The 25219-nt window shown below is 49.8% G+C and overlaps 1 protein-coding gene across 14 annotated transcripts in view; it reads right to left on the reverse strand.

The window, feature by feature from the left end:
* Positions 1–6437: 6437 nt before the first annotated feature.
* L3MBTL1 (L3MBTL histone methyl-lysine binding protein 1) overlaps positions 6438–25219 on the reverse strand; it is a 38823-nt gene continuing 20041 nt past the window's right edge. For 4 of the 14 annotated variants that reach the window (XM_081257359.1, XM_081257349.1, XM_081257354.1 and 1 more), the window contains exons 12-21: positions 24369–24520; positions 22244–22320; positions 21596–21681; positions 21302–21412; positions 20710–20824; positions 19816–19915; positions 19297–19634; positions 14675–14832; positions 14180–14242; positions 6438–7080 (exon numbers count right to left, since the gene is read on the reverse strand). In XM_081257359.1, the coding sequence (XP_081113485.1) occupies positions 6883–7080; positions 14180–14242; positions 14675–14832; positions 19297–19634; positions 19816–19915; positions 20710–20824; positions 21302–21412; positions 21596–21681; positions 22244–22320; positions 24369–24520 (1398 nt within the window). In that variant the 3' untranslated portion in view covers positions 6438–6882. Of the gene's footprint in view, positions 9241–12081; positions 13503–13884; positions 14061–14179; positions 14243–14674; positions 14833–19296; positions 19635–19815; positions 19916–20709; positions 20825–21301; positions 21413–21595; positions 21682–22243; positions 22321–24368; positions 24521–25219 lie in introns of those variants that run through there. The other 10 variants (XM_081257351.1, XM_081257357.1, XM_081257352.1 and 7 more) reach the window with 7 other exon arrangements.

Genomic DNA, 25219 nt, shown 5'->3' on the forward strand with positions numbered 1-25219 from the left:
GATAAACTCCTGCAAGTGGGAGTGCTGGGTTAATTTTGACCTATCTACCAAATTACTGTAACGAGCTGTACCAACTGACATGGCTATCGGCAGTGCTTAAACTTGCCCTTTCCCCTCAAAATGCTGCAGAAAATAGCCAAGGCCACCCCTGCCCTGATGCCACTGCAGTAATGCAATCCCTCTCCATCTTCATCTTCCTTCTTCTTTCCCCTTCCAATCTCCCTGTCTCTTCTCTCTCAGCTGGCTGGATTCTGTAGTTGGGGTGCGAAGGTCAAAGATTTGTTCTCAGGGATGAGAAGGGGAAACGAGAGCCTGAACCAATAGGAACCCACCTCCGTAAATATTCCCTCCACCTTGACATTCCTCAGCTCACTTTTCTGTGCTTTATCTGGCCTCCTGTTCCTACTCCCACCAATACCCCCCACTTGCACACACCCTCTCACACCTGCAGATTCATCCATAGGCAGAGGGAATAACAGGCATTGGACTGAAAAATCTGTTACCCACGTGGGCTGGGCGCAGGATGCTTGGGCCAACATCATTCACACACAGGCCAGAGATGAGCCCCCCAGTTTTCTCTTAGGAAAAAAGATTTTAGAAAGATTTTTAGAAAGTGATAAATGTAGAAAATTTTAAAAATCAAGCTGGACTATGAGGTGGATAATGAAAAACTTCAGTTCCTTGTCTCATTCCTCATCGACAAGGAACGCACTTTAGCTGTTTCCTTTGGTAATTACCTCCACGTGTCTAAATAGCATGATTATACTGCGATTCCTCCATCTGTCATTTTTAGAAATTCTCAAGTGGCTTCCTTCTTTTCCTTTTTTTAAACACCTTTATTGGAGTATAATTGCTTTACAACGCTGTGTTAGTTTCTGCTTTATAACATAGTGAACCAGCTATACATTTACATATATCCCCGGATCTCCTCCCTCTTGCATCTCCCTCCCACCCTCACTATCCCACCCCTCTGGGTGGTCACACAGCACTGAGCTGATTTCTCTGTGCTATGAGGCTGCTTCCCACTAGCCATCTATTTTACATTTGGTAGTGTATATACGTCCATGCCACTCTCTCACTTCCTTCTTACAATATTTAGATCTCGCTCATCCAAATACACACTTCTGCTTTTCCTAAAGTTAATTAGTAATTGCCTCAGTTGATGGCTTGAAATATTGAACATATACCTCTGTATACATACACACACGTATATAAATTCTCTCTCAAACTCTCTGATAGAGTTGAAAATAGCCTCCTAATACAATAATATATCGATTTCAGTTTGTTTGGTTGTTTTATTCTCATCCTTCCTGGAGACTTTCATCCTTCTGTTTTCATCTGGGCAGCTGCTCAGTTGTCAACTTAGCCCTTCCTTTCCATCACTCTAGAAATTCCCTTTGTCCCTCTCCTTTTATTTTAAATTAAATTAAATTAAATTTTTTTGGCCATGCCACGTGACATGCAGGATCTTAGTTTCCTGACCAGGGATTGAACCTGCGCCCCCTGCAGTGGAAGCACAGAGTCTTAACCACTGGACCACCAAGGAAGTCTCCTTTTTGTCCCTATCCTTGTTGGAGGCCCTATTTCCTGGATCCTATGTTGTCCTCTTTTTTTTTTTTTAACATCTTTATTGGAGTATAATTGCTTTACAATGGTGTGTTAGTTTCTGCTTTATAACAAAGTGAATCAGCTATACGTATACCTATATCCCCATATCTCCTCCCTCTTGCGTCTCCCTCCCACCCTCCCTATCCCACCGCTCTAGGTGGTCACAAAGCACCAAGCTGATCTCCCTGTGCTATGCGGCTGCTTCCCACTAGCTATCTATTTTACATTTGGTAGTGTATATATATGTCCATGCCACACTCTCACTTTGTCCCAGCTTACCCTTCCCCCTCCCCGTGTCCTCAAATCCATTCTCTACGTCTGCGTCTTTATTCCTGTCCTGCCCCTAGGTTCTTCAGAACCACTTTTTTTTTTTTTAGATTCCATATATATGTGTTAACATATGGTATTTATTTTTCTCTCTCTGTGTCCTCTTTTTTTTTTAATCTTTAAAATTGTGGTCAAATCTATATAAATAAAATTCGCCATTTTAACCATTATGAAGTGGACAATTCAGTACCATTAAGTCCTTTCACAGCGTTGTACAACCACCATCATTATCTATTTCCAAAACTTTTTCATCACCCCAAAGAGAAACTCTGTAGCTATTAAGCAGCAACTCCCAATTCCCCCCTTCACCACAGCCCCTGGTAACCTCTAATCTACTTTCTGTCTCTATTGCCTATTCTAGATACCTCATATAAGTGGAATCATACAATATTTGTCTTTTTGTACCTGGCTTATATCACTTAGTAAAATGTTCATCCACGTTGCTTAGTCCATTTTATGGTTGAATAATATTCCATTGTAAGGATGGTTACACCACTTTTTGTCTACCTATTCATCCATCAGTGGACACTTGGGTTGTTTCTACCTTTTGGCCATTGTGAATAATGCTTCAATGAACACTGGCATACAAATAATCCATTTTCAAATCTTTTATGTGTATACTTAGGAGTGAAATTGCTGGGTAATATGGTAATTATATATCTAGCTTTTTGAGGAACCAAACTTCTCCTTGAAGAGCCAAAGTTTTCATGGTGGCTGCACCATTTTACATTCCAACCAGCAGTTTCTCCACATCCTTGCCAACAATTATTATTTTTCTTTTTTTTTTTTTCGATTAAGGCATCCTAGTGAATGTGACATGGTATCTCATTGTGGTTTTCTTTTCTTTTTTTCTTTTTTCCCACGGCACGTGGGCCTTTCACTGTTGTGGCCTCTCCCATTGCGGAGCACAGGCTCCGGACGCGCAGGCTCAGCGGCCATGGCTCACGGGCCTAGCTGCTCTGCGGCATGTGGGATCTTCCTGGACGGGGGCACGAACCCGCATCCCCTGCATCGGCAGGCGGACTCTCAACCACTGTGCCACCAGGGAAGCCCTCTCATTGTGGTTTTGATTTGCATTTTTCCAATGACTAATAATGTTGAACATCTTCCCATGTGTTTATTAGCCATTTGTGTCAATGTATCTTCTTTGGAGAAATGTCTAGTCAAGTCCTCTGCCACTTTTTATTTGGGTTGCTTGTCTTTTTGTTGTTTAGTTTTAGGAATTCTTTTTATATTCTGGATATTAAACTATTGTCAGATATAAAATTTGCACCTATTCTCTCCCTACAGGTTTTCTTCTCACTTTTTTGATAATGTCCTATGATAGACAAAAGTTTTTAATTTTTAAAAATAAATTTATTTATTTATTTATTTTTGGCTGTGTTGGGTCTTCATTACTGTGCACGGGCTTCCTCTAGTTGCGGCGAGCGGGGGTTACTCTTTGTTGTGCTGTGCGGGTTTATTGCGGTGGCTTACTTTGTTGCGGAGCATGGGCTCTAGGCACGCGGGCTTCAGTAGTTGTGACTCGTGGGCTCTGGAGCATAGGCTCAGTAGTTGTGGCACACAGGCTTAGTTGCTCCGCAGCATGTGGGATCTTCCTGGACCAGGGCTCGGACCTGTCTCCTGCGTTGGCAGGAGGATTCTTAACCACTGCACCACCAGGGAAGTCCCCAAAGTTTTTAATTTTGATGAAGTTCAACTTATCTATATTTTTTCTTTTGTTGCTCGTACTTTTGGTGTCACATCTAGAATCCATTGTCAATTCCAAGGTCATAAAGATTTGCCTCTATGTTTTCTTCTAAGGGTTTTATGGTTTTAGCTCTTACATTTGGGTCATCGATCCATTTTGAGTTCATTTTTTATATAGTGTAAGGTAGGCATCCAACTTCACTTTTTTCACACGTGGAAATCCTATTGTCCTGTTCTTATCCCTATTGAATGGACCTGCCACTCTTATCAAAACTCAATTGGCTGGGGCTTCCGTGGTGGCACTGTGGTTAAGAATCCGCCTGCCAATGCAGGGGACATGGGTTTGAGCAGTGGTCCGGGAAGATCCCACATACTGTGGAGGAACTAAGCCCGTGCGCCACAACTACTGAGCCTGCGCGCCTAGAGCCCATGCTCTGCAACAAGAGAAGCCACTGCAATGAGAAGCCTGCGCACTGCAACGAAGAGTAGCCCCCGCGTGCCGCAAGTAGAGAAAGCCTGCACGCTGCAACTAGAGAAAGCCCACATGCAGCAACGAAGACCCAACACAGCCAAAAATAAAAATAAATAAATTTATTAAAAATATCAATTGGCCATAAATGTATGGGTTTATTTCTGGACTCACAGTTCCATTCAATTGGTCTTTAGGTCTGCCCTTATGTCAGTATCATACATTTTGATTACATTATCTTTGCAGTCAGTTTTGAAATCACAAAGTCTGAGTCCTCCAACTTTGTTCCTTTTCAAGATTGTTTTGGCTTTTGGGAGCCCCTTGCAATTCCATACAAACATGAGAATCAGATTTTACATTCCTGCAAAAAAGGCCATTGGAATTTTGATAGGGTTTGCACTGACCCTATAGATCACTTTGGGTAGTATTGACATCTTAACAATATTAAGTCTTCCTACCCACGAATATTAATTCTTTCCATTTGTCATGTTGAGGAAGTTCCCTTCTATTCCTAGTTTTCTGACAGTTTTTATTGTGAAAAGGTGTTGGGTTTTTGTCAAATGCCTTTTCTGCATCAATTGAGATGATCATATGTTATCCCCCTTCATTCTAGTAACGTGGCATATTATATAGGTTGGTTTTCTCATGTTGAAAAGACATATCCTTGCATTCCTGGGATCTTCCTCCTTTTTTATATACTCTCTCATTTTGATGGAACACACCCTCCAGTGGCTTCCCGAGGAAAGGTGCATAGGAGGTAAAAGTTTGAAACCTTGTACATTTGAAAATGTTCTGCTTTCATATTTGACCGATAGCTTGGCTGGGTACAGAATTCTAGGGTAGAAATAATTTTCCTTTGGAATTGTGAAGACATTACTCCTTTCTCTTGCTTCTAGCATAGCTATTGAGATGTTCAGTGCTACTGTAATTCTTGTTCCTTTGTATGTGACCTGTCTTACTCCCTCTGGAAGCTTTTAGATCTTCTCTTTGCTCTCATTATTCTGACATCTCACCGTAATGAGGCTTGGTGTCATTCCTTTTACATCCATTGTGCTGGGCATTCAGTGTGGTTTTTTAATTTGTCTCTCTGTGAAATTTCCTTTTTTTTTTTTTTTTTTTTTTTTTTTTTGCGGTACGCGGGCCTCTCACTGTTGTGGCCTCTCCCGTTGCGGAGCACAGGCTCCGGACGCGCAGGCTCAGCGGCCATGGCTCATGGGCCCAGCCGCTCTGCGGCATGTGGGATCCTCTCGGACCGGGGCACGAACCCGTGTCCCCTGCATCGGCAGGCAGACTCTCAACAACTGTGCCACCACGGAAGCCCCTCATCTCTTTTTTTATTCCACTTTTGCAGCAATATCAACTTTATCTTTCAACCCTTGTATTGAAGTATCTCTGCAATCACATTTGAAATTTCCAAAGGTCCCTACTTGTCACTCAGTGTTTCTTTTCCTTTTATAGCAGCCATGGCTGGTAGACGATTAACTTTGGACAAATGGAAGGATCAATTATTCCACTATGATAGTAGAAAAGAAGTAGGGATGGATGTAGGTAGGAGGGGGCTGGACGATGAGGCGGCTGGAAGGTGGGGTATTCCTTCTGAGGACCCCCATTTTCTCTGTGACATAGATGGTGAGGACATCTATTGAGACAACTAGGAAGGTGATGGGGTAGGTTTGAGGAGCATGAAAAGGGAAGTCAAACCTAATCCACCACCCGCCCCCCCAATTCCAGCTGCTTCCTGGGCAGCCCTAAGGGTTGACATTGAAGCCAGAGATCATCAGTCAACCATGGCACCAATCGACTCGGTAAGTTCCTGGTTAAGGCGTGGAGACGATGGGCTCTTGGACAGCTCCATGGTTGGTATTCTAGCCAAGTAGTCTGGCTACAGCAGTGGGGCAAAGGAATTAGGGATGTTGACAGAAAGGCATTGATGTGATTGAATATTTCTGCCACTTCCCCATCAGCTCATACTATCTCTGGGAACCTTAACAAATTCTAACTGTTCAGCTTGACATTTCCCCACCCCAAAATTTGAGGTTATTTTAAAAACCAGAGGCTTCATTGAATTTTCTGCCCTTGACCATTTATAAACTGTCAAGGATCAGGTCATTTTCACACTGTTTTCACGGGGTTCCCATTGTTTACATTTCTCGGTGTTGACAAGTATACCCATTTATCTTTATCCTTTGTTTTTTATCTTTAAAATAGAATAAAAATCAGTTTCTTTAGGACCCCTAACAGCAAACAGAATGCTTTATCCTCTTCAGTAATGGCACAATATTCATTTTGTGTTTTCTGGATGTTGGATCATGAAAAGAGAAACAGACTCTGATAGCAAATCATCCCGTTCTTCAGGTTTATTTATGTTGTTTCAATACACTGACAAAATACACCACATTTTGTTTGTCACTTTTGCTCTCTCAAGAGTGACTTTATCTTTAACCAGAGGATTCTCTTAAAGAACACGCACATGTGTGTGCATGCACACACGAACACTCTCACACACACACACACTCTCTCTCACGAGGCAAGTACAAAAAACATTAACTCCACCAAAGTGCATGTGAATGAAAGTGCAAACAGGCTTCATTTTTGAACTCTGGGATCATTCTCTCTGCTTCATAAATTAAACAGAAAGCGTCTCACTGCCCTAGGCCGGGGCTGGGCAAGGGCTGGGAGAGGCTGCCGGGGCCAAAGGGTATGTGGTTCCTGCCGCGGGAGAGCAGGGCGGAGGGCACAGGGCAGTGGTGCCAACTCCCTCCCCTCACCCCTCACCGCGCGCCCCCAGGTCAAGGTGCAATGATCTCATTTGGGGAAGGGATAGGGGTGAAGGGGCGGCGGGGTGGACAGAAGGCAGATTTCTTTCCCCCTTTTTTATGATTTGGTTTCTTTCCAGAGTTTGATGTTGGCGCAGACAGTGCTGAGGCCTCCAAGTTCGGAGGCTTGGGGGTCCTTTTCTCCAAGGCCCTTGGTCCATCCTGTCTCTCCTGTAGACAAGCATTAGGATGGTGGTGGACAGACCCACATGGCACAGCCGTCCCAGCTGCGCTCCTTAGAAGCGGAGAGGCCCCACAGCACAGCTGTGTGTGCTTGCTGTCTTCTCCTCACACCAGAGTCAACGAGCATCTCTCCCCAGCTTCACAAGAAGCACACGAGGCCACGGAGCTGGTGGGTTTTACTGCCACCCAAGCAACCAAGAGAGAGAGGCTCAGCTCGCTCCTCCTTACTCCTGGCCAAGGGGGCCCCAAGCCTCTGTAAACCCAACCCCCAGCCCGAGGCAGGGCCCGGCCGAGCCCTCCCAGGAAGGCAGGGCCTCTGAGGACCGTCTGCAGCCCTGCGGCAGCTCAGCTGGGAGAGCTGAATGGCTGCCCTGGCCAAGCTGCCTCTGTGACAGAAGGTTCCCTCCTGGACTGGGGCAGGGACTCAACAGAGCTTTGGGTTTCCCAAAGATAAAGCTTCATATTTTAACAATAATAGCCCTTGACATTTTCCCAGCACCGAGCCTCACACCTGCACCCTGTCAAACACTTCCAAGGGTGCCCTACACGCACCCGCACAAACACATCACATGATGGACAGGAGGGGTCTGGGGAAGGCCCCCGGCTCCACAGGAGCTTGGCGGTGGCTCCGCACCTCCATGTGTGGGGCTGGCTCTTGCCGTGGCCTCTGCCCCCGCCCCTGTAGGCTGGGAGGCGGGTTTGGCCATGGCTCAGTGGAGGCTAGGCCCCCTCTTGGACAGAAAGGTCAAAGTCCCAGAGCGCTGGCAGGCACCTGGCTGGCAGTGCAAGACAGATGGAGAGTGGTAAGAGAGGCTTAAGGGGCATGGAGACTTCGAAGATAGAATTCACCTTCTTCCCAACTCCCAACTTCAAGGGGTGTTTGTAAGACTCCCCAGGAGCAAGACATTTAAGGGACAGGTTGAATGTGATGCCATGGGGTGTATGTGCCAGGCAGAGTGCTACATCCCCACGGCAGGAGGCCTGGCAGGCATAGGGCCCTTACCCCCCGGGCAACACATTGGCTGAGACCCATGGCTGCAGAGAAGGATGCTATACCCAGCTTTGAAAGCCACCATGCCTGCCGGACTGCCCTGCTGGCCCAAGGCCCGAGGTTATATGATGTATCCTGGGGCTGGCCTCACCCACCTAGCCAGCCAGGGTGCCTCCTCTCCACACTTGACACAGAAGGGGTGTAAGGGGGACATCGTGGAACCTTAACCTCTGCTACAGAAGTTAAACAGGTTCTAACCACCCACTCTACTGGAAACAGGATGGGGCGTGGGACACTAAAATACCATGTGGTCCAGAACTGGGCGTGTTGAAGAAGGCATCCTGGCTCAGAATCCCCCACTTCCAGGCAAAAAAGAGAAAGGCAGCCAAAGCCTCCCAGTGGATCCTATGAAGACATATCTCTGGGGCTCACCCATCTAAGGGGTAAGAGCCAACGGGGTCTGGCTGGGCTGTGCCCAGGAAACCAGGCAGCAGGATGTGGGCAGCAAAACCAGCAGACAGAAAGAGGGGAGGTGTCTTTTTGAATAAATACATTTTCGGCAGGGTCGCTTCCTGATAGGAGGAAAGGAAGCAAGAGCGTAGAGAGATGGCAAAGAGAAAAGGGCCTGAGATTGGAGGACTCCTGTTCTACCAGACTGTTCTTAACGGCTGAGAGAAAGACCCTTTGGTGATGAAACAAGTCGCTGGAGATGCGGGGCCGCCATGGGTGGGGCACCTTCAAACTTCTCCATCAGTGGCGCCCCACCCCCCCCCGCCCCGCCCAGTCTCACCCTCACCGCTGTGCCCGGTGGCAGATGAGCTCTAGGACTCGGGGGCTAGGACTCCATCCTCCCCAGGGTTCCTCTGCTTCCGTGTACCTCGTACAAGGCAGCCCCGGAGAGAAGGACCACCCCTGATAAGGGACAGAGGGTGGCAGGGGCACGGATGGGATGTGAGGAGCTCAAGCCGGGAAGGAAGCAGCCGCTGCAGAGGGAGATATTTAAGAGACCGGCCCCGGGCCAGTCACTTTAAGGTGTCGTCGGCGTTTTTGAACATGAGAATGGCGTTATAGATCTTCAAGGCTGGGCCCAGCTTGACACTCATGATCTTCACAATGTCCGCCTGTGTCAGCAAAAGGAAGGCCTCGCCGTCAATCATCTGAGGAGTTGCGGGAGGGAGGTGGAAAGCGGAGAAGGTGGGGAGGGTCACGGGGAAGGAGGGGGTGTGCGTGGGGAGTGGAGAGGGAGAAAGAAAACAGGAGTAAAGGACAGATGGGGGGAGGGAAACAGGAGGGAGGGGGAGGGGAGGAGGAAGGAAAACAGGGAGAAGCAATGGGGAGAGAGAAGGAAAGAAAGATATCCACTGGTTTCCCCACGTCCACGCGCGCGCGCACACACACACACACACACACACACACACATGCACGCACATGCGCTCTAGCTCTCTCTCTTTCCGCTGGCTGGTCTGGATTTCAGTATATGTTTACATAATGTCCTCTGAGTCCTCACTGACAGCGGCTTCAAAATACCTGCTGTTGCTGTCCCCACATAAGGGACAACCTTGGCACTGCGAATAGTAAATAAGCAGACACCGAGGGCATTCCCACGTGCTGCAGGCTGAGCGCTACCATGTTACCTGTGAGCTATTCTTGAGAAGGGAGGGGGGGCGGGGAAGGAAGAGAGGAAGAGAGAAAAAGAGAGATTAAATCTGAATCTAACCAACCTCTGCACCTGACATCCAGTTTATAAGAAACACAGGGGAGGGCTTCCCTGGTGGCGCAGTGGTTGAGAGTCTGACTGCCGATGCAGGGGACGCGGGTTCGTGCCCCAGTCCGGGAAGATCCCACATGCCACGGAGCGGCTGGGCCCGTGAGCCATGGCCGCTAAGCCTGCGCGTCCGGAGCCTGTGCTCCGCAGCGGGAGAGGCCACAGCAGTGAGAGGCCCACGTACCGCAAAAAAACAAGAAACACAGGGGAGAGTGGGCCTAGTTAAACGACACCACAAGGAACCAGTGAGACAGATCTAGAAGTTCACATTCACCAAGACTGTTTCCAATGTTGCAAAAAAAATAAAAAATAAAAAATAAATTAAAAAAAGGAGAGGAAACTATTCTAGAATAGAAGATATTTAAGAGACATAACAACCGAAACCAACTGTGTGGACCTTGCTTGGGTCCTGGCTCAAAAACACCAATTGCAAAAGATACTCTGGGCATGAGCAGGGAAATTTGAATACAGGCTGGGTATTAGGTGATATAAAGGAGCTACTGTCCACTTGTTCAGTGGGATAACAAGGTTGTGGCTATGTGGAGAAAGACTTTAGTTTTTAGACATGCGTGCTGAAGTACTCAGGGGTGAAATGTCAGGATGGCCATTATCTACTTAAAACTACCTCATCTGGGACTTCCCTGGTGGCGCAGTGGTTAAGAATTCACCTGCCAATGCAGGGGACATGGCTTCGAGCCCTGGCCCGGGAGGATCCCACATGCCGCGGAGCAACTAAGCCCACGAGCCACAACTACTGAAGCCCGTGAGCCTGGAGCCCGTGCTCCACAACAAGAGAAGCCACTGCGATGAGAAGCCCATGCACCGCAACGAAGAGCAGCCCCTGCTCGCTGCAACTAGAGAAAGCCCGCGTGCAGCACCAAAGACCCAATGCAGCCAAATAAATAAATAAATAAATAACCTTTCTTAAGAAAAACAAAACAAAACTGCTTCATCTAAAAATAGGTGAAGCAAATAATTGTTAATTCTCCGGGATAGGGAGATGGGTAGGGAAAGGGAGGGGAGAAGCCCATTGTGGAGGAGGGAAAGAGATGCAGAGAGCCAGGGCGGGAGATGGGGCTGGGGTGGGGTATGGTGAGCACAAGCACCTTTTCTCTCAGCGGGTGGGCCTGGCTGGGCTGCGGAGCCTCTGGGCAGGAGGGCCATGTGGCTCCTGGTCCCACCATTTGGCTTGAAGAATCCCCTCCTCTGGGTACTGGGACCCCTTTTTTGAAAAGGTATCATCCCTCCTATGCTCCCTCCTTAAGAATCATGGCAAACAAAACACTTCTATGGTGTTTCTTACGTGGCCAACACTGTTCTTAAACACTTTTCGTATATTAACTGATTTAATAATTCTCACAACACCCCTCTGAAGCAGTACCAGTATTAATTACCCCCATTTTACAGATGAGGAAACTGAGGCAGAAAGACTAAGGAATTCGCCCTCATCACATGATGCTGGGCCAGGCACACAGCAGACTTCAATAATTATTTGCCAAGTAAATTAAACAAATGCATGAGAGCTACCATAAAGGTGACAAAGGGAGGACTGGGCAGACTTTTCTTAGGCCCATCAGTGCCAACCACCAGACTGAACAGACTACCCCTAAGACCGTCGATCCGATATGCTCTGATTTCTCACTCATGAAGCATCCCTCTAATGAATGGTCTGTGTCCCGGCTGGAAAGAATCCTGACTCTTTTCCCTGAAAGCATCAGTTCAGCCAGAGAAAGCCCATTCCTTGGAGCATGGTCCTCCCTGGGGAAATGGATGACATGGACCAGATCCCGGAGAAGGTAATTCTCAGACCCTGCAAAGGTCCTCCTCTACCCTGAGACTCTATTTGATGCCGGTGAACCACCAGCACACCTTCCCCGCTTTTGCCATTGCTTTTTTGTTTCACAGATCATGCTGAACTGAGATACACAGCAGATGTTCCTGGGAGAGATAGACCTTTTCCTAAAAAGGGGAGGATGCCCAAGGATCAAACTCTGGGGTGATGCCACAGCTGGCTAAACCACTGCACTCAAAGAGCGTTGATTTGTGACCTGTTGTCACCTACAGGAAGATCGCTAATGGGTGTCACGTGCTTCTGCTCTGTCACATTATACACATGCAGTGAAGACTTGGTGGAAGACACAGAAAGCTTAGTTTTCAAATGTACAAGTTGGATGAGGCTGGAAAGCCCTATGAATATCAGAGATGACAGAATCAAGATTTAAAACAATGAGACTATGAAACCAACGAGAGAACATTTAATAGGGATAAATGTAAAGTTTTACATTAGACTGAAAAAAAAAAACAAACCCAGTGGTACAAGTAACACACTGGAAAATTTGGTTAGACTATAATAGATAATCGACAGAAAAGGCACTTGGGGGACTTTGATGAACTCCAAACTGGTGTGATGTGGCTGTAATAAAGCTAGTGCAAACTTAAGGTTTGCCAACAAAAACTTAGGGTTCAAATCTGGAGAAGGAGAAAACAATGCAAATGCCCACTAACAGAACTGTGGGATTTTCACAAAACAGAGCACGGCTCAGAAATAAAAAGGAGCTAATTACTGGTGTACACTATAACATGGATGAACCTCCAAAACATTACACTGAAAAGAGACAAACGCAAAAGAGTACGTGCTGTATGATTCCACTTATATGAAATTCAAGAACAGGTAAAACTAATTTATGGTGCTAGAAATTAGAACAGTGGTTGCCTGTGAGAGCTGACGAAAGGGGCCAGGAAAGAACTTTCTGGTATGATGGAAATGTTTTATATCTTGATTGACATATTAGGTTCAGGGTGTATACAGTTCACAAAACTTGTAGGATTGTACTTTTAAGATGTGTGCATTTCACTCCATGCATATTTTAACTCCATTAAGAAAACAAAACATCTAGGTGTCAGTTCATAGGTTGTAACAAAGGTCCCACTCTGGTGGGGATGCTGATAATGGGGGAGGCTGTGCATGTGTAGGGGGCAGGGGGTACGTGGGAACTCTCTGTACTTCCTCTCAATTTTCCTTGAACCTAAAACTGCTCTAAAAAAAATAAAGTCTTTTTAGAAACAAAAGCATCAGACATACAGGGGAGCAGCAGCCCAGTGTGTTCTGTGTTGGTCAGACGGCATCTGAAACTCGGGGCATAGACACATTCTGATAAGATCATCAACCCAGAAGGCAAGCACCCAGAGTGGGGAGGAGTTTGGGAGCGCCACCACCCAAGGGTCGATGAAGAAACTGTCTGTGTTGGGCCTGGATAAAGAGATTCTTCCAGGGAAAGAGGAATATACTTCTTTCTCCTGGGCACCTGACCTGGAGGTGGCATCTATGGGGAGCTGGAACTATGCTCTCTTGGGTTAAGGGGTGTGTGTGTATTCTTTGGAAGGAAGACCTAAACAAACTGAAAGGTCCCTTCCAATTTCAAACTCTACGAATTAGGAGAGTCATGATAAAGCCCTTTATTTGAGGACAACTACACATTGAAAGCCAGAAACACCATGGATTGAGCTCTCCCTGTATCAGGCATGTGGCTACAGTGATGTGATTTGTATATTACTCTACAGCATTGGTATATAATAATATAGATGCTGATGATATAGTTACACTAGACATTCTGGTATAGTGATCCACTCATCATTTCCAGCACTCACATGGCCCTGCAAGACAGTCATCATTATACCCATTTTATCTCTATTTTTTTGGCCATGCTGCATGGCTTATGGGATCTCAGTTCTCCAATCAGGGATTGATCCTGGGCCATGACAGTGAAAGCGCCCAATCCTAACCACTAGACCACCAGGGAACTCCCCATCTCTATCTCACGGATGAGAAGATGCAGACTCAGAAGAGCTCCAAGCAGCAGAAATGGGATTCAAATCCACCTGTCCACAAAACTAGTGGTCTTTCACCTACAGCTCACTGCTTCTCAACTTTGGTAAGCTTTTGGGTCTTAATTTTAAGTGTGTGTTAGGGTCCTTGCAGTAAATGGCAATAGCTGTGCCAGTCAAAATACACTTTAATTGACTGCCATCGAGGAAGTTAAGTTTGGAAAACAAAAGTTCGAGCAGAGAGCACAATTTTTGTTGTGAATGGAATCCTGTTTCCAGGATGGTTTCCTTCCTGAGGATGGTCTGAACAGAGGGTTTGGTTCCCAAGCTGGGCCATGGTGCGTACCAGATTTTTCCCAGAGACGTGGGTCACTATGACTGGTCCCCCTAGGTGGGACGACAGAGGGCCCTCTCTAGCTGGGGGCAGTGCTGGGGAGGGCTCCTGCGTCCTGCTATCTCAACGATGGTGACCCTCCTCTGTCCCCACACTGCGCTTTGCACCTTACCTCATCTTTGAAGAGCCGTGCTTGGTCCTCACAACCTGTCAGGGTCTGAACAAAGCCGAAGACCTTGGAAACCAAAGAAGACGTGTTGCCAAGGGGACGGGGCTCGGGAGAGGAGGGAGGAGGCGGGCCTACCCGGCCTTGGTGCCTCCTGGGCTATGGCAGTGTTGCTTTTTCCTATCAGCCTAAGAGGATCTTGCATCTCTATGCTGCTGGGTGAGGGAGGTGAGGCCCCTTGCTCCCGAGGCCCAGGCCTGAGCCTGTCTCTCCTGCTCGACTAGCAGCATGCCCTCCTCCCTGTGCACTAGGATGGGCCTATCAGACAGTCCCTCAGTCCCCCGCCAAGGCCCCCACTGAGCAGCTGGGAGGGACTGTGGACCGCAGGAGGTTGAGTCAGGAGCGGTGTGGGCCTCTGCCCGACAGGGGCCTTTCCTGAGCCCTCCTGCCAGGGTGCGGTGAGGGCAAAGCAGAGGGGGAGGAAGAGGGAGGGGCCCTCACCTCATTGATGGTCCACTTGGCGACTGTCGAGGCCGAGATGCCCGCCACTCCTGGCAGGAGCTTGCAGTGCTGCTCCCAGCACGCTGACAGCGACCGGTCAGGGTGGGCCGACAGGGCCGACATGAAGAGGGACTGGTGCATGACGTCAGCGGTCAGTGCTGGAAGGCAGAGGCAGAGGCAGAAGCAGAGGCTGGCGGCCGAGGCCGAAGGCTCACCTGGTCCCCGAAGCCCGCTCATCCCCAGGCCACCTGAGAGGCTGGCTGGCAGAGTGGGCAGGACCATGGCCCCTTTCGGACAGCCCTGCAGAGCCAAGGCAGTGATCCAGATCTCCTGACTCCTCATCCAGTGCTCGCCCCTTGGGGTAAAGTGGGTTCCTCACGTTACAGACTGTGTAGAACGACCCCACCCCCATCCTTCTGAGGCTGTATCACCCTGGGCCCTTCGAGGACGCTCTTCTCTCCTGGATCTGCTGCAGCATCCCAGAAACACCGCTCTCTAGATATCGTGTATCAAAACGGCCCCCAACATCCAAGCAACCTCAGCCCGGACACCAAAAGTCCATTCTGGGGCTTTCCTGGTGGCGCAGTGGTTGAGAGTCCGCCTGCCGATGCAGGGGACACGGGTTCGTGCCCCGGTCCGGGAAGATCCCACATGCCGTGCAGCGGCTGGGCCCGTGAGCCATGGCCGCTGAGCCTGCGCGTCCGGAGCCTGTGCTCCGCAACGGGAGAGGCCACAGCAGTGAGAGGCCCACGTACCGAAAAAAAAGTCCATTCTGCTTGCCCTCCTTTTCCTAAGTCCTTTTGGGCCCCCATTCTTGCAGCCTCAGGGGGATCCTGTTTGAGAATCAGGATCAGCCTGCCCAGTCTGACACGCACCCCCTACCCGCTGCCTCTGTCTCGAGCTCCACTCCTCCCCGCTACGTCCCCAGCCGGGTCTAGTTTATTCTCTGCGTACCAGACCCCGGTCTACTCAGGCACATCTGGGGTGACCCCTGACCCACTCGCCATGCTTCCTGTCCCTCTGCTTCCTGATCTGTACCTGGAACCCCTGGCTCCCGACTCCAGCCTCCAAGCGGCTCTTCGATTTGGTGAGTGACCCTGTTCTACCTGGCTTCCTCTTTGGCCAGGCTTGGTGGCTGTCTGATTGGACTTCATCTACTTCTGGCCACTCTGGCAAACCTGGCCCCTACCCACCTTACCTGCCTTGGATGGGCCACATGGCCACTGTCCCGTGGGGCTTGCCCTGCCTCTGCCCAGAACCCAAGACAGCTGGCTCTATCCTGTTCAGGTGGTAATTCTAGACTCCCGTGAACGCGGTACCCCACTGCCCTCCTCTTGCAGGCCCACCATGCTCATCACATCGTCCTTGCATCCCTCCTCTTCGCTTCAGCCTTTCACCCTGACTCCTTGCACCTCACAATCATCCTCAGAGCCTCTGGGATCCCGTTTCCAGCCCCACTGACTGTTCTTCTGTAACTCGGCCCACCTGCTGCCTCTCTGCTCATCAGCCCAAACCCGTTTGGGGTGCACCCCGGATCTCCCATGACAGCTACTGCCACCAGCGCTTCATCTACCTGCCCTCAGGTCTGGCCTCCTGTCCACCCAGGTGTCCCTCTTTGAAGCCCTGTGTCTGGTGCTCCATGTACGCTGGCGAGGAATCTGGGAGCTGTGCTGCTCCTTATCTTTCTTCCCCAGAGCACAGGACAGAAGCTTTTGCAGGCACCCGTGATATCTTATCTAACTGCAAAACATCTAGCTGCAGGTCAGAAACAGCTCCTCTTGTTCTTTTTTTTTTTTTTTTTTTTTGGCTTAAAAGCAACAGAAATGTATTCCTCACGGTACAGGCTGGAAGTCCCAGATCAAGGCACCAACAGATTCGATATCTGGTGAAGGTCTGCTTCCTGACCCACAGGCTGCCATCTTCTCACTGTGTCTTCACATGGCAGAAGGGGCAAGCGGTCTCTTATAAGGGCACTAATCCCATTCTCAAGGGCTCCTTCCTCATGACCTAATCACCTCCCAAAGGCCCCACCCCAAATACTATGACACTGGGGATTAGGTTTCAACATATGAATTTGGGGGGGGATACAAACGTTCAGTCTATAGCACTATTATTATTGGAGGTTAATAACGGTGTGCTGAATAGGCACTGCGGAAAGGCAGGGGGACCACAGTGGCAGGGGGGCAGTGGGGGTAATGCAGTATAATAGAAAACACAAACTGGACTCAGAATCAGGAAATGGGGTTAGTTCCTTACTAACTTGCTCTTTAGTCCCGGGCAGGTCATTTAACATGGGCCTCAGTTTCTCCATCTGTAAATAAACTGCTTGGGGAAGGAAATCACTGCGGTTTCCTCATTCTTTCCAACTGCTGACACTCATGGGGCGTGAATGGCCCTGTGAACAGAGTGAGCACAGCTGAGGCCTGTCCTCTCCAGGCAGTCTCCCCCAGGGAGCTGTTTCCCAGCAAACCCACAGGGAGGAGGTCTACCCACGGATGCGTGAGAAGTCTCCTCCGGAACGAAATCCAGAGTGACAAGTGTCCCCTCTGGGAGAGCCAGCTGGTGGAAACGGGAGAGGCCACAACAGTGAGAGGCCCGCGTACCGCAAAAAAAAAAAAAAAAAAGAGGGAGTCAGGCAAGACATCAGGACTAATAATTCCTGCAGTTTATCAAGCACTTCACATGGACCACCTCATTTAAGCCTCTCATCACCTTTTAAGATTGGCACTATTATTTTTTTTATTTATTTTTTTTTTTTGCGGTAGGCGGGCCTCTCACTGTTGTGGCCTCTCCCCTTGCAGAGCACAGGCTCCGGACGCGCAGGCTCAGCAGCCATGGCTCACGGGCCTAGCCGCTCCGCGGCATGTGGGATCTTCCCAGACCGGGGCACGAACCCGTGTCCCCTGCATCGGCAGGCGGACTCTCAACCACCGCGCCACCAGGGAAGCCCGATTGGCACTATTATTATTAGCATTTTACAGATGAGGAAGCTGAGGCTCAGAGAGGTGGCTTCACCTGCTCAAGATCTCACAGCATGTAAAAGGCAGTCTGCCTCGAGGTTGTGCTTTAAATCTCTGTGCTAATACTGCCTGGGTTACAGAGACTGTTCCTGAAGAACTGGAATAGTCTGGGTCCTGCCCAGAAATTGTGCATTGATCCAGGTGATTTCTCAAGGTCTCTTCTTGCCTTAAAGTGATGTGCATTCAGGGACTTCCCTGGCGGTCCAGTGGTTAGGACTCTGTGCTTCCACTGCAAGGGGTCCAGGTTCGATCCCTCGTCGAGGAACTAAGATCCCGTGTGCCCCCAGGCGTGGCCAAAAGAATTATCTATCTAACAAAAAAAATGATGCGCATTCAACTCAACTGAAACAAGATCCCCAGCATCACTGCTGTGTATCAGGACCTATGCCAGTGGCTGAAGATACAGATGAATTCATCATGCAGTGGAGGGCTCGGTCACCTTGTCCCTCCCCTTGGAGCCGTGGGCTGAGCTGTGTCCCATGCCCCTTAAAATTGATATGTTAAAGCTCTAATCTCCAGTACCTCAGAATGCGACTGTATTTGGAGAAAGGGCCTTTAAAGAGGTGATTAAGTTCAAATGAGGCTGATAAGGTGGACCCTAATCCAATCTGTCTGGTATCCTTATAAGAAAAGGAATTTTGGAGACATGGAGAGACCCTGGGGGCACACAGGCATAGAGCAAAGACCATGTGGGACACAAGCAGGAAGGTGGCTGTCTGTACGCCAAGGAGAGAGGCCTCAGAAGAAACCAAACTTGTTGATCCTTTGAGCTTGGAGCTCCAGCCTCCAGAAGTGTGAGAAAGTACACTTCTGTTGAAGCCACCCAGTCTGTGGTACTTGGTTGTTGCCGCCAAGCTAAGACAAAGGAGGTGGAAAAGCGAACTGACGTGTAGGTCAGATAACTTACATCTGTTGTACCAGCAGCGATAGCAGGAGAAGTCAGACCCGAGTTTGAAGCCCAGCTCAGCCCCTTATGAGGCGAATGACCTTGGGCAAATGACCTCACTCTACCAACCTCTCACTCCTCTTCTCTCAGCAGAGAATGACATCTATGTTACAGACCACTTGTGAGAGTCAGCAACGGTATAGGTAAAGCATCTGAAACGGTGCAGGGCCCATAGTAGGTGCTCAATAAACAGCAAAGTAGCCATTATTATTTCAGGTAATTGACACCGGAAAGGCAGATACTATTCATGTTTTCAAATGAGGAAACTGAAGCTCAGAGATGTTAACTAAGTTGCTCAAGGCCACACAGCTAGAAAGTGACAGCCATGGCCTCCCTCCCTGGAAGCCTAGATTGAGAAAAGCAGAGCTGGAGGCATCATCCCACCTCACAGTGAACCAGAAGTCCAGAGAGGCTCTGTGTCTTTCCTGGAAAATCACAGCAAAACCAGGGATGAAAAGGGGCTGGAATCTGAGGTCGCTCAAGGCCCTACCCTGTGGTCTTGCCACTGCTCTGTATCCCCAAGTATCTCGAATGCAGAGGTGGCCTGCCTGCCAGCTTCTCCGGCCCTGGGCACCCCTGGTGACTCCTCCCACCAATTACTAAGTACTCATTGTGAACGCGGCGGAGGACACAGGAATAAATGACCCAGGACTCACTCGGGAAATCTTCCTGTGGGAGCTTCTGATACTTTGGAGGGCGTCCGATCCTGGAGAGAGAGGGACCAGGTCCGTGGCAGGGAATCAGGGCCTGCCCTGGCCCAGGAGGACTCGAGGCCCTGCACCCTTGCCCTCCGCACCGGCTGTGATGGCGAGGCTTCTTCCTTAGGGAGAAGCCCGAGAGGTTCCTCTTACGGGCCAAGGCCTCCGTGTCGGACAGCTCTGCCTTCAGCCGGCTCTGGTTCCTCTCGGCCAGTGGGCAGCCCGAGAGGCAGTGGTGGGCTGTGAACTTGCCTGTGACGTGGCCAGAGCCATCACAACCAGGAGTGGGGCACTTTCTGGAGAAGAAGAAGGCTTAAGATGGGCTGAATCTGACTGTTCCCACTTAGCTCTTCCCAACCCTGGCCCCAGTAGGAGAGCGGCTGGGTGGGCCCTGGTCGGCCACCCGTAGTGGGTATAAAACAGACCCTCTCTGAGCAACAATGCCCGAGGGTCTCTTAGCAGGAGCCCTTCGCTCACCGGTGGTGAAAGCTGTACTTGGAGGTCCTGGTCTGTGGCAGGCTTCGACAGCTGAGAGGGGGACAGCCCCCAGGGGAGGCAGACCTGGGCTCTCTGGGTCCTGGAGGGGCAGGAAGAAAAGGGTCAGCACAGGGTCCTGGCGGTGGGGGCAGGGCTGGGAGAGGAGTCATGCAGGGCAGGGAAGGTCAGCACTAGGAACCAGTTCCCCAGGTACAAGGGGCCCTGAACCAGGCTGGGACACCACTTCCTGGATGGATATGGATGTCAGCCCCTCTTGGGGGAATGAGGGCTTGTCTCTCATATACTTTGTGGAAACCTGCAGGCCATACTCTCTGAAAGGAGGAGAACCCTTGGGGAGATCAACTCAGAGCCGGTGTGGGCACAGCTGCCCCCGGAAGCCACATCAGGCAGATTTTCATGGTACTCTTGTTTCTCAGTTTTACCCCCAAGACTTTGGTGATGTTTTTTAGGCTCTGCCCACATGCAGAGAACAATCAAGAAGAATCAACACCACATGTGAAACAGATGTGGGTGACCTCTAACCCCTGCCTGCTGAGGGGACCAGGATTTGATTTAGGGAGCCACGCTGCCTTAGCAAACACAGCGCATGCTCTGTGTGGCTCTGCTACTCGCTGAGAGAACTCCCCAGGGGTACACCTACCTCCTAAGCATATGCTCCCAAGTGAGCTTGGCCCTCCACACCTCCAGGCTCCAAACCCAGCAAACTGGGGAGGCCAGAAGCACTGCTATGTGTAGCAGAGACCCCCGGGGTAGGGAGGATGAGGGACCCCAGAGCTCACTGTGGGCACGCTATAGAAGGGAGAGGGGTGCCAGAGCTCGGGGGCAGGGCTGGACATCAGGAGGAGAGGGTCAGAGGGCCCTAGGGGTACACACGGAGAGGAGGCTGCAGGGGATGCCCTGTCTTGGAGCACCAGCCCGCGGGGTGGATGTCAGGGTGATCGGCATCGATCCAGAAGTCATAGGTGTGACTCCAGCCATCAAAGTGGAGCTGGGGAGGAAAGGCCCTTGGAGGTCAGGTGTTCCTCGTGGAGCCCAGCTCAGCTGGGAGGTCCTCCAGGCTCCAGGAGGCTCTCCCCATCCCTGGGGCCTGTCAGAAGCAAGATCCTGGATTGGAAGAACCAAGGGGCCAACCCCACAGGAATCTGTCTTGGCCACCACACTTGCCAAGCGTTTCACCCTTTAAGTTAGTGGCATCTCCCATCAATCCTTGGATAGGACAAGGATTATTAGGCCCATTTTATAGGCTCAGAGAGGGGATGTGACTTGTCCAGACTCACAAAAGTAAGTCACAGATGAGGCCAGACTGAGACCCAAGATCTTCGGCCTCAAGTTTAGAGCTCCCTTCCCTGCAACGCACAGCCTCCCTCAAGTCTGGCTCATGCTATGCCCTTGACCTCAACGCAGCCTACAGAAGTCCTGCCCAACTGGCCTGTCCACTCTCCCAGCCCGAGGCGCCCAGAGCCACCTTTATCCGATGGTCCTCCACATCCTCCACGCTGGCCACACGAATTAGGGCTGGGTTCCTGCGGTCCACGGCCTCCAGTTTCATGTTGACCAGGAAGCTGTGCGGGGGTCGCTGCAGGGGGACAGCGGCCTTCAGGCCAAGGCCCATCTCAGCAGAGCTGAATCCCCAAGAGGGGAGCTCAGGTGCTGTGCCTGGGGAAACCACAGCCAAAGGGGGAGGCCAGGGCCCCATCCTGGCTGGCCGAGGGCTCCTCGCCTTCCCGAGCTCAGCTCAGGGCGGGGAGAGATGACTCACCACCTTGAAGGCCCAGGCGGGCACAGCAGAGGCCCCAGTTTCTTCCAGATATTTCTCCCAACAGAAGCTGTCAGGGTCTGGGTAGTCTGGAGGAGAGGATGAGCACAATGTCCAGGCACCCAGGTGTACTGGGGGAGCTCTCCCCTCCAAGCAGGACCAGGGGCATGGAAAGGACAAAGGCCCGTGGAGAGAAGTCCCCTGGCATCACCACAGCCTGCTCCTTGCAGGGGGCTCCTGAGGCAGAGGGGTGCCAGGCAGAAGCAAGCACACCACCTCACAGTTCACAGGGCTTTCTGGGAACCCTGGCCCCTAGCCCCCTCCTCGGCTGTTGCTCGAGCCCCGGTCCCATCTGAACCCCTACTGCATGTGGGCCAGCGTAACACCCCGACAGGGAAGGATACACTTTCTTTGCTCTGGACTCCTGCTCCCTTGCTGAGGGGGGTGGTCAACTAACTTCCTTCCCTTCAACCTTAACAGAGTCAGGGTTTGACAGGCCTCTCCTAAGATCAGAGGGTTCTCAACTCCCAGGCAAAGAAGCTAAGGCTCCAGGCCACATCTGTCCCCTTACCCTGCCCCCTAAAGACCGAGCTAATGAGATACTGGTAAGGGACCAGGGAGAGGGGGGCTTGGCTCAGGCTGCAGGGTCACCTTGTGGAGGGGTGAGGGGCTTTCCTTGCTTCTGGCACCAGCCCACCGGGTGGATGTACGGGCTGCTGGGATCACACCTGAAATGCAAGCATTATTCACTGTCCCAAGAATCAATCTTGTGAAAATGACTCTACTACCCAAAGCAATCTACAGATTCAATGCAATCCTTATCAAATTACCAGTGGCATTTTTTACAGAACTAGAACAAAAAGCTTTAAAATTTGTATGGAGACACAAATGACCCCGAATAGCCAAAGCAGTCTTGAGGGGAAAAAAACGGAGCTGGAGGAATCAGACTCCCTGACTTCAGACTATACTACAAAGCTACAGTAATCAAGACAATATGGTACTGGCACTAAAACAGAAATATAGATCGATGGAACAGGATAGAAAGCCCAGAGATAAACCCACGCACCTATGGTCAACTAATCTATGACAAAGGAGGCAAGGATACACAACGGAGAAAAGACAGTCTCTTCAAGAAGTGGTGCTGGGAAAACTGGACAGCTACATGTAAAAGAATGAAATTAGAACACTCCCTAACACCATACACAAAACTAAACTCCAAATGGATTAGAGACCTAAATGTAAGACCGGACACTATAAAACTCTTAGAGGAAAACATAGGAAGAACACTCTTTGACATAAATCACAGCAAGATCTTTTTTGATCCACCTCCTAGAGTAATGGAAATAAAAACAAAAATAAACAAATGGGACCTAATGAAACTTAAAAATTTTTGCAAAGCAAAGGAAACTACAAACAAGATAAAAAGACAACCCTCAGAATGGGAGAAAATATTTGCAAACGACTCAATGGACAAAGGATTTATCTCCAAAATATATAAACAGCTCATGCAGCTCAATATTAAAAAAACAAACAACCCAATCCAAAAATGGGCAGAAGACCTAAACAGACATTTCTCCAAAGAAGCCATACAGATGGCCAAGAAGCACATGAAAAGCTGCTCAGCATCATAATTATTAGAGAAATGAACATCACAGCTACAACGAGGTATCACCTCACACCAGTTAGAATGGGCATCATCAGAAAATCTACAAACAACAAATGCTGGAGAGGGTGTGGAGAAAAGGGAACCCTCTTGCACTGTTGGTGGGAATGTAAATTAATACAGCCACTATGGAGAACAGTATGGAGGGTCCTTAAAAAACTAAAAATAGAATTACCATATGATCCAGCAATCCCACTACTGGGCATATACCCAGAGAAAACCATAATTCAAAAAGACACATGCACTCCAATGTTCATTGCAGCACTATTTACAATAGCCAGGTCATGAAAGCAACCTAAATGTCCACCGACAGACGAAGGGATAAAGATGATGTGGCACATATATACAATGGAATATTACTCAGCCATAAAAAGGAGCAAAACTGGGTCATCTGTAGAGACGTGGATGGATCTAGAGACTGTCATACAGAGTGAAGTAAATCAGAAGGAGAAAAACAAATATCGTATATTCATGCATATCTGTGGAACCTAGAGAAATGGTACAGATGAACTGGTTTGCAGGGCAGAAATAGAGACACAGATGTAGAGAACAAACGTATGGACACCAAGGGGGGATAGTGGCGGGGGTGGTGGTGGTGGGATGAATTGGGAGATTGGGATTGACATGTATACACTAATATGTATAAAATGGATGATTAATAAGAACCTGCTGTATAAAAAATAAATAAAATTAAATTTAAAAAAAAAAGAATTATTCACTGTCCCAGATGAAACTTTGAGGTCCTAAGTCTGCTGTCCTATGAGATCATGGCGACAGGGCACACCCTCATGTTACTTCTGAATGAGTGTGAGACAGATGAGGTGAGAGAGTCAGAAAATTCCAACAGTAACTAAAAACTCTAACAGAACCTTAATATCTCAGGGACAATCATGGGTCACAGGGGTTTTCTCATCTTAACCTTGGTACTTTTAGATGAAATATTTAATTGCCATCATATTAATAAATGAGGTAGATCAAATCCACAGGGCAGTCAATTGTCCCCCGAGCAATATGTCAGGGCTGGGCTGGGTCTACGTGAAGCCTCCCGCCCCCGCCATCCCCTCCCCATCCCCGTCCCCACCCCCCAGGGCCAAGACTGGGTCCTCCAACTACCAGTAGTCATAAGTGTCATCCCAGTTGTCAAAGTGCACCAGGAAGCGGCTGTCCACCACGTCGGTCACACTGGCCACACAGATGAGGGATGGGTTCATGCGGTCCACGGCCTCCAGCTTCATGCCCACCTGGAAGCCCAGGGGTGGGGGACTCTGGGGGCAAGAAGAGGGGCTGCCACGGCCAGGTCCAGGCTGGCTTGTGCTGGCCCAGGACCCACTGGCAAAGGAAGAGAGGTAGGTTCCCTGAGGGTCGTGCCTGGCGGGTGGGCAGGGAGGAGGGCGGGAGAAAGAGGCTGAGAAAGAGGGTCCCTCCGGGGTAGAATCATAAACCCCAGCCCTGAGCCACTCAGGGATTTCTGGCCTCCAAGGGACTCTCAGAGGAAGTCTCACTGTTGCAGAAGATGACTGACTAACATGAGGCTACACACTCACCCAAAGAGTCTGCCAGGCTGAGCACAAGCCTCCCCTCCCCAGACAAGCCTGGCCCAGGTTGGCCTGAGGCAGGTGGGTCCACAGTGGGGTGGCCAAGAAAGAGGAGTTGACATGTGAGGCAGGGAGCGGGGAGGGAGGGCAGGGAGGCACCTGCCACGTGTCGGGCATGAACTCCAAAAACCATCACCTCCCTCAATCTTTACCACAGCCCTAGGGAGATGGGTGTTATCACCCCCATTTTATAAATTAAGTGACTTGCCCAGGACCACAAAGCCGGTCAATGGTGGGGACAGGACTTAAACAGTTTGATTTAAAAATCTGCATCCCCCGTCACAATAGCTGGTAGAAGCCCACCGGTCACATGGGAACCTCTAAGTATGATCTCTGGGGCTGGACTGGGGCTGGGGGTACCTGCCCATT

This window comes from Mesoplodon bidens, assembly GCF_964165515.1.
Source record: "Mesoplodon bidens genome assembly, chromosome: 15".
Classification (NCBI taxonomy): domain Eukaryota; kingdom Metazoa; phylum Chordata; class Mammalia; order Artiodactyla; family Ziphiidae; genus Mesoplodon; species Mesoplodon bidens.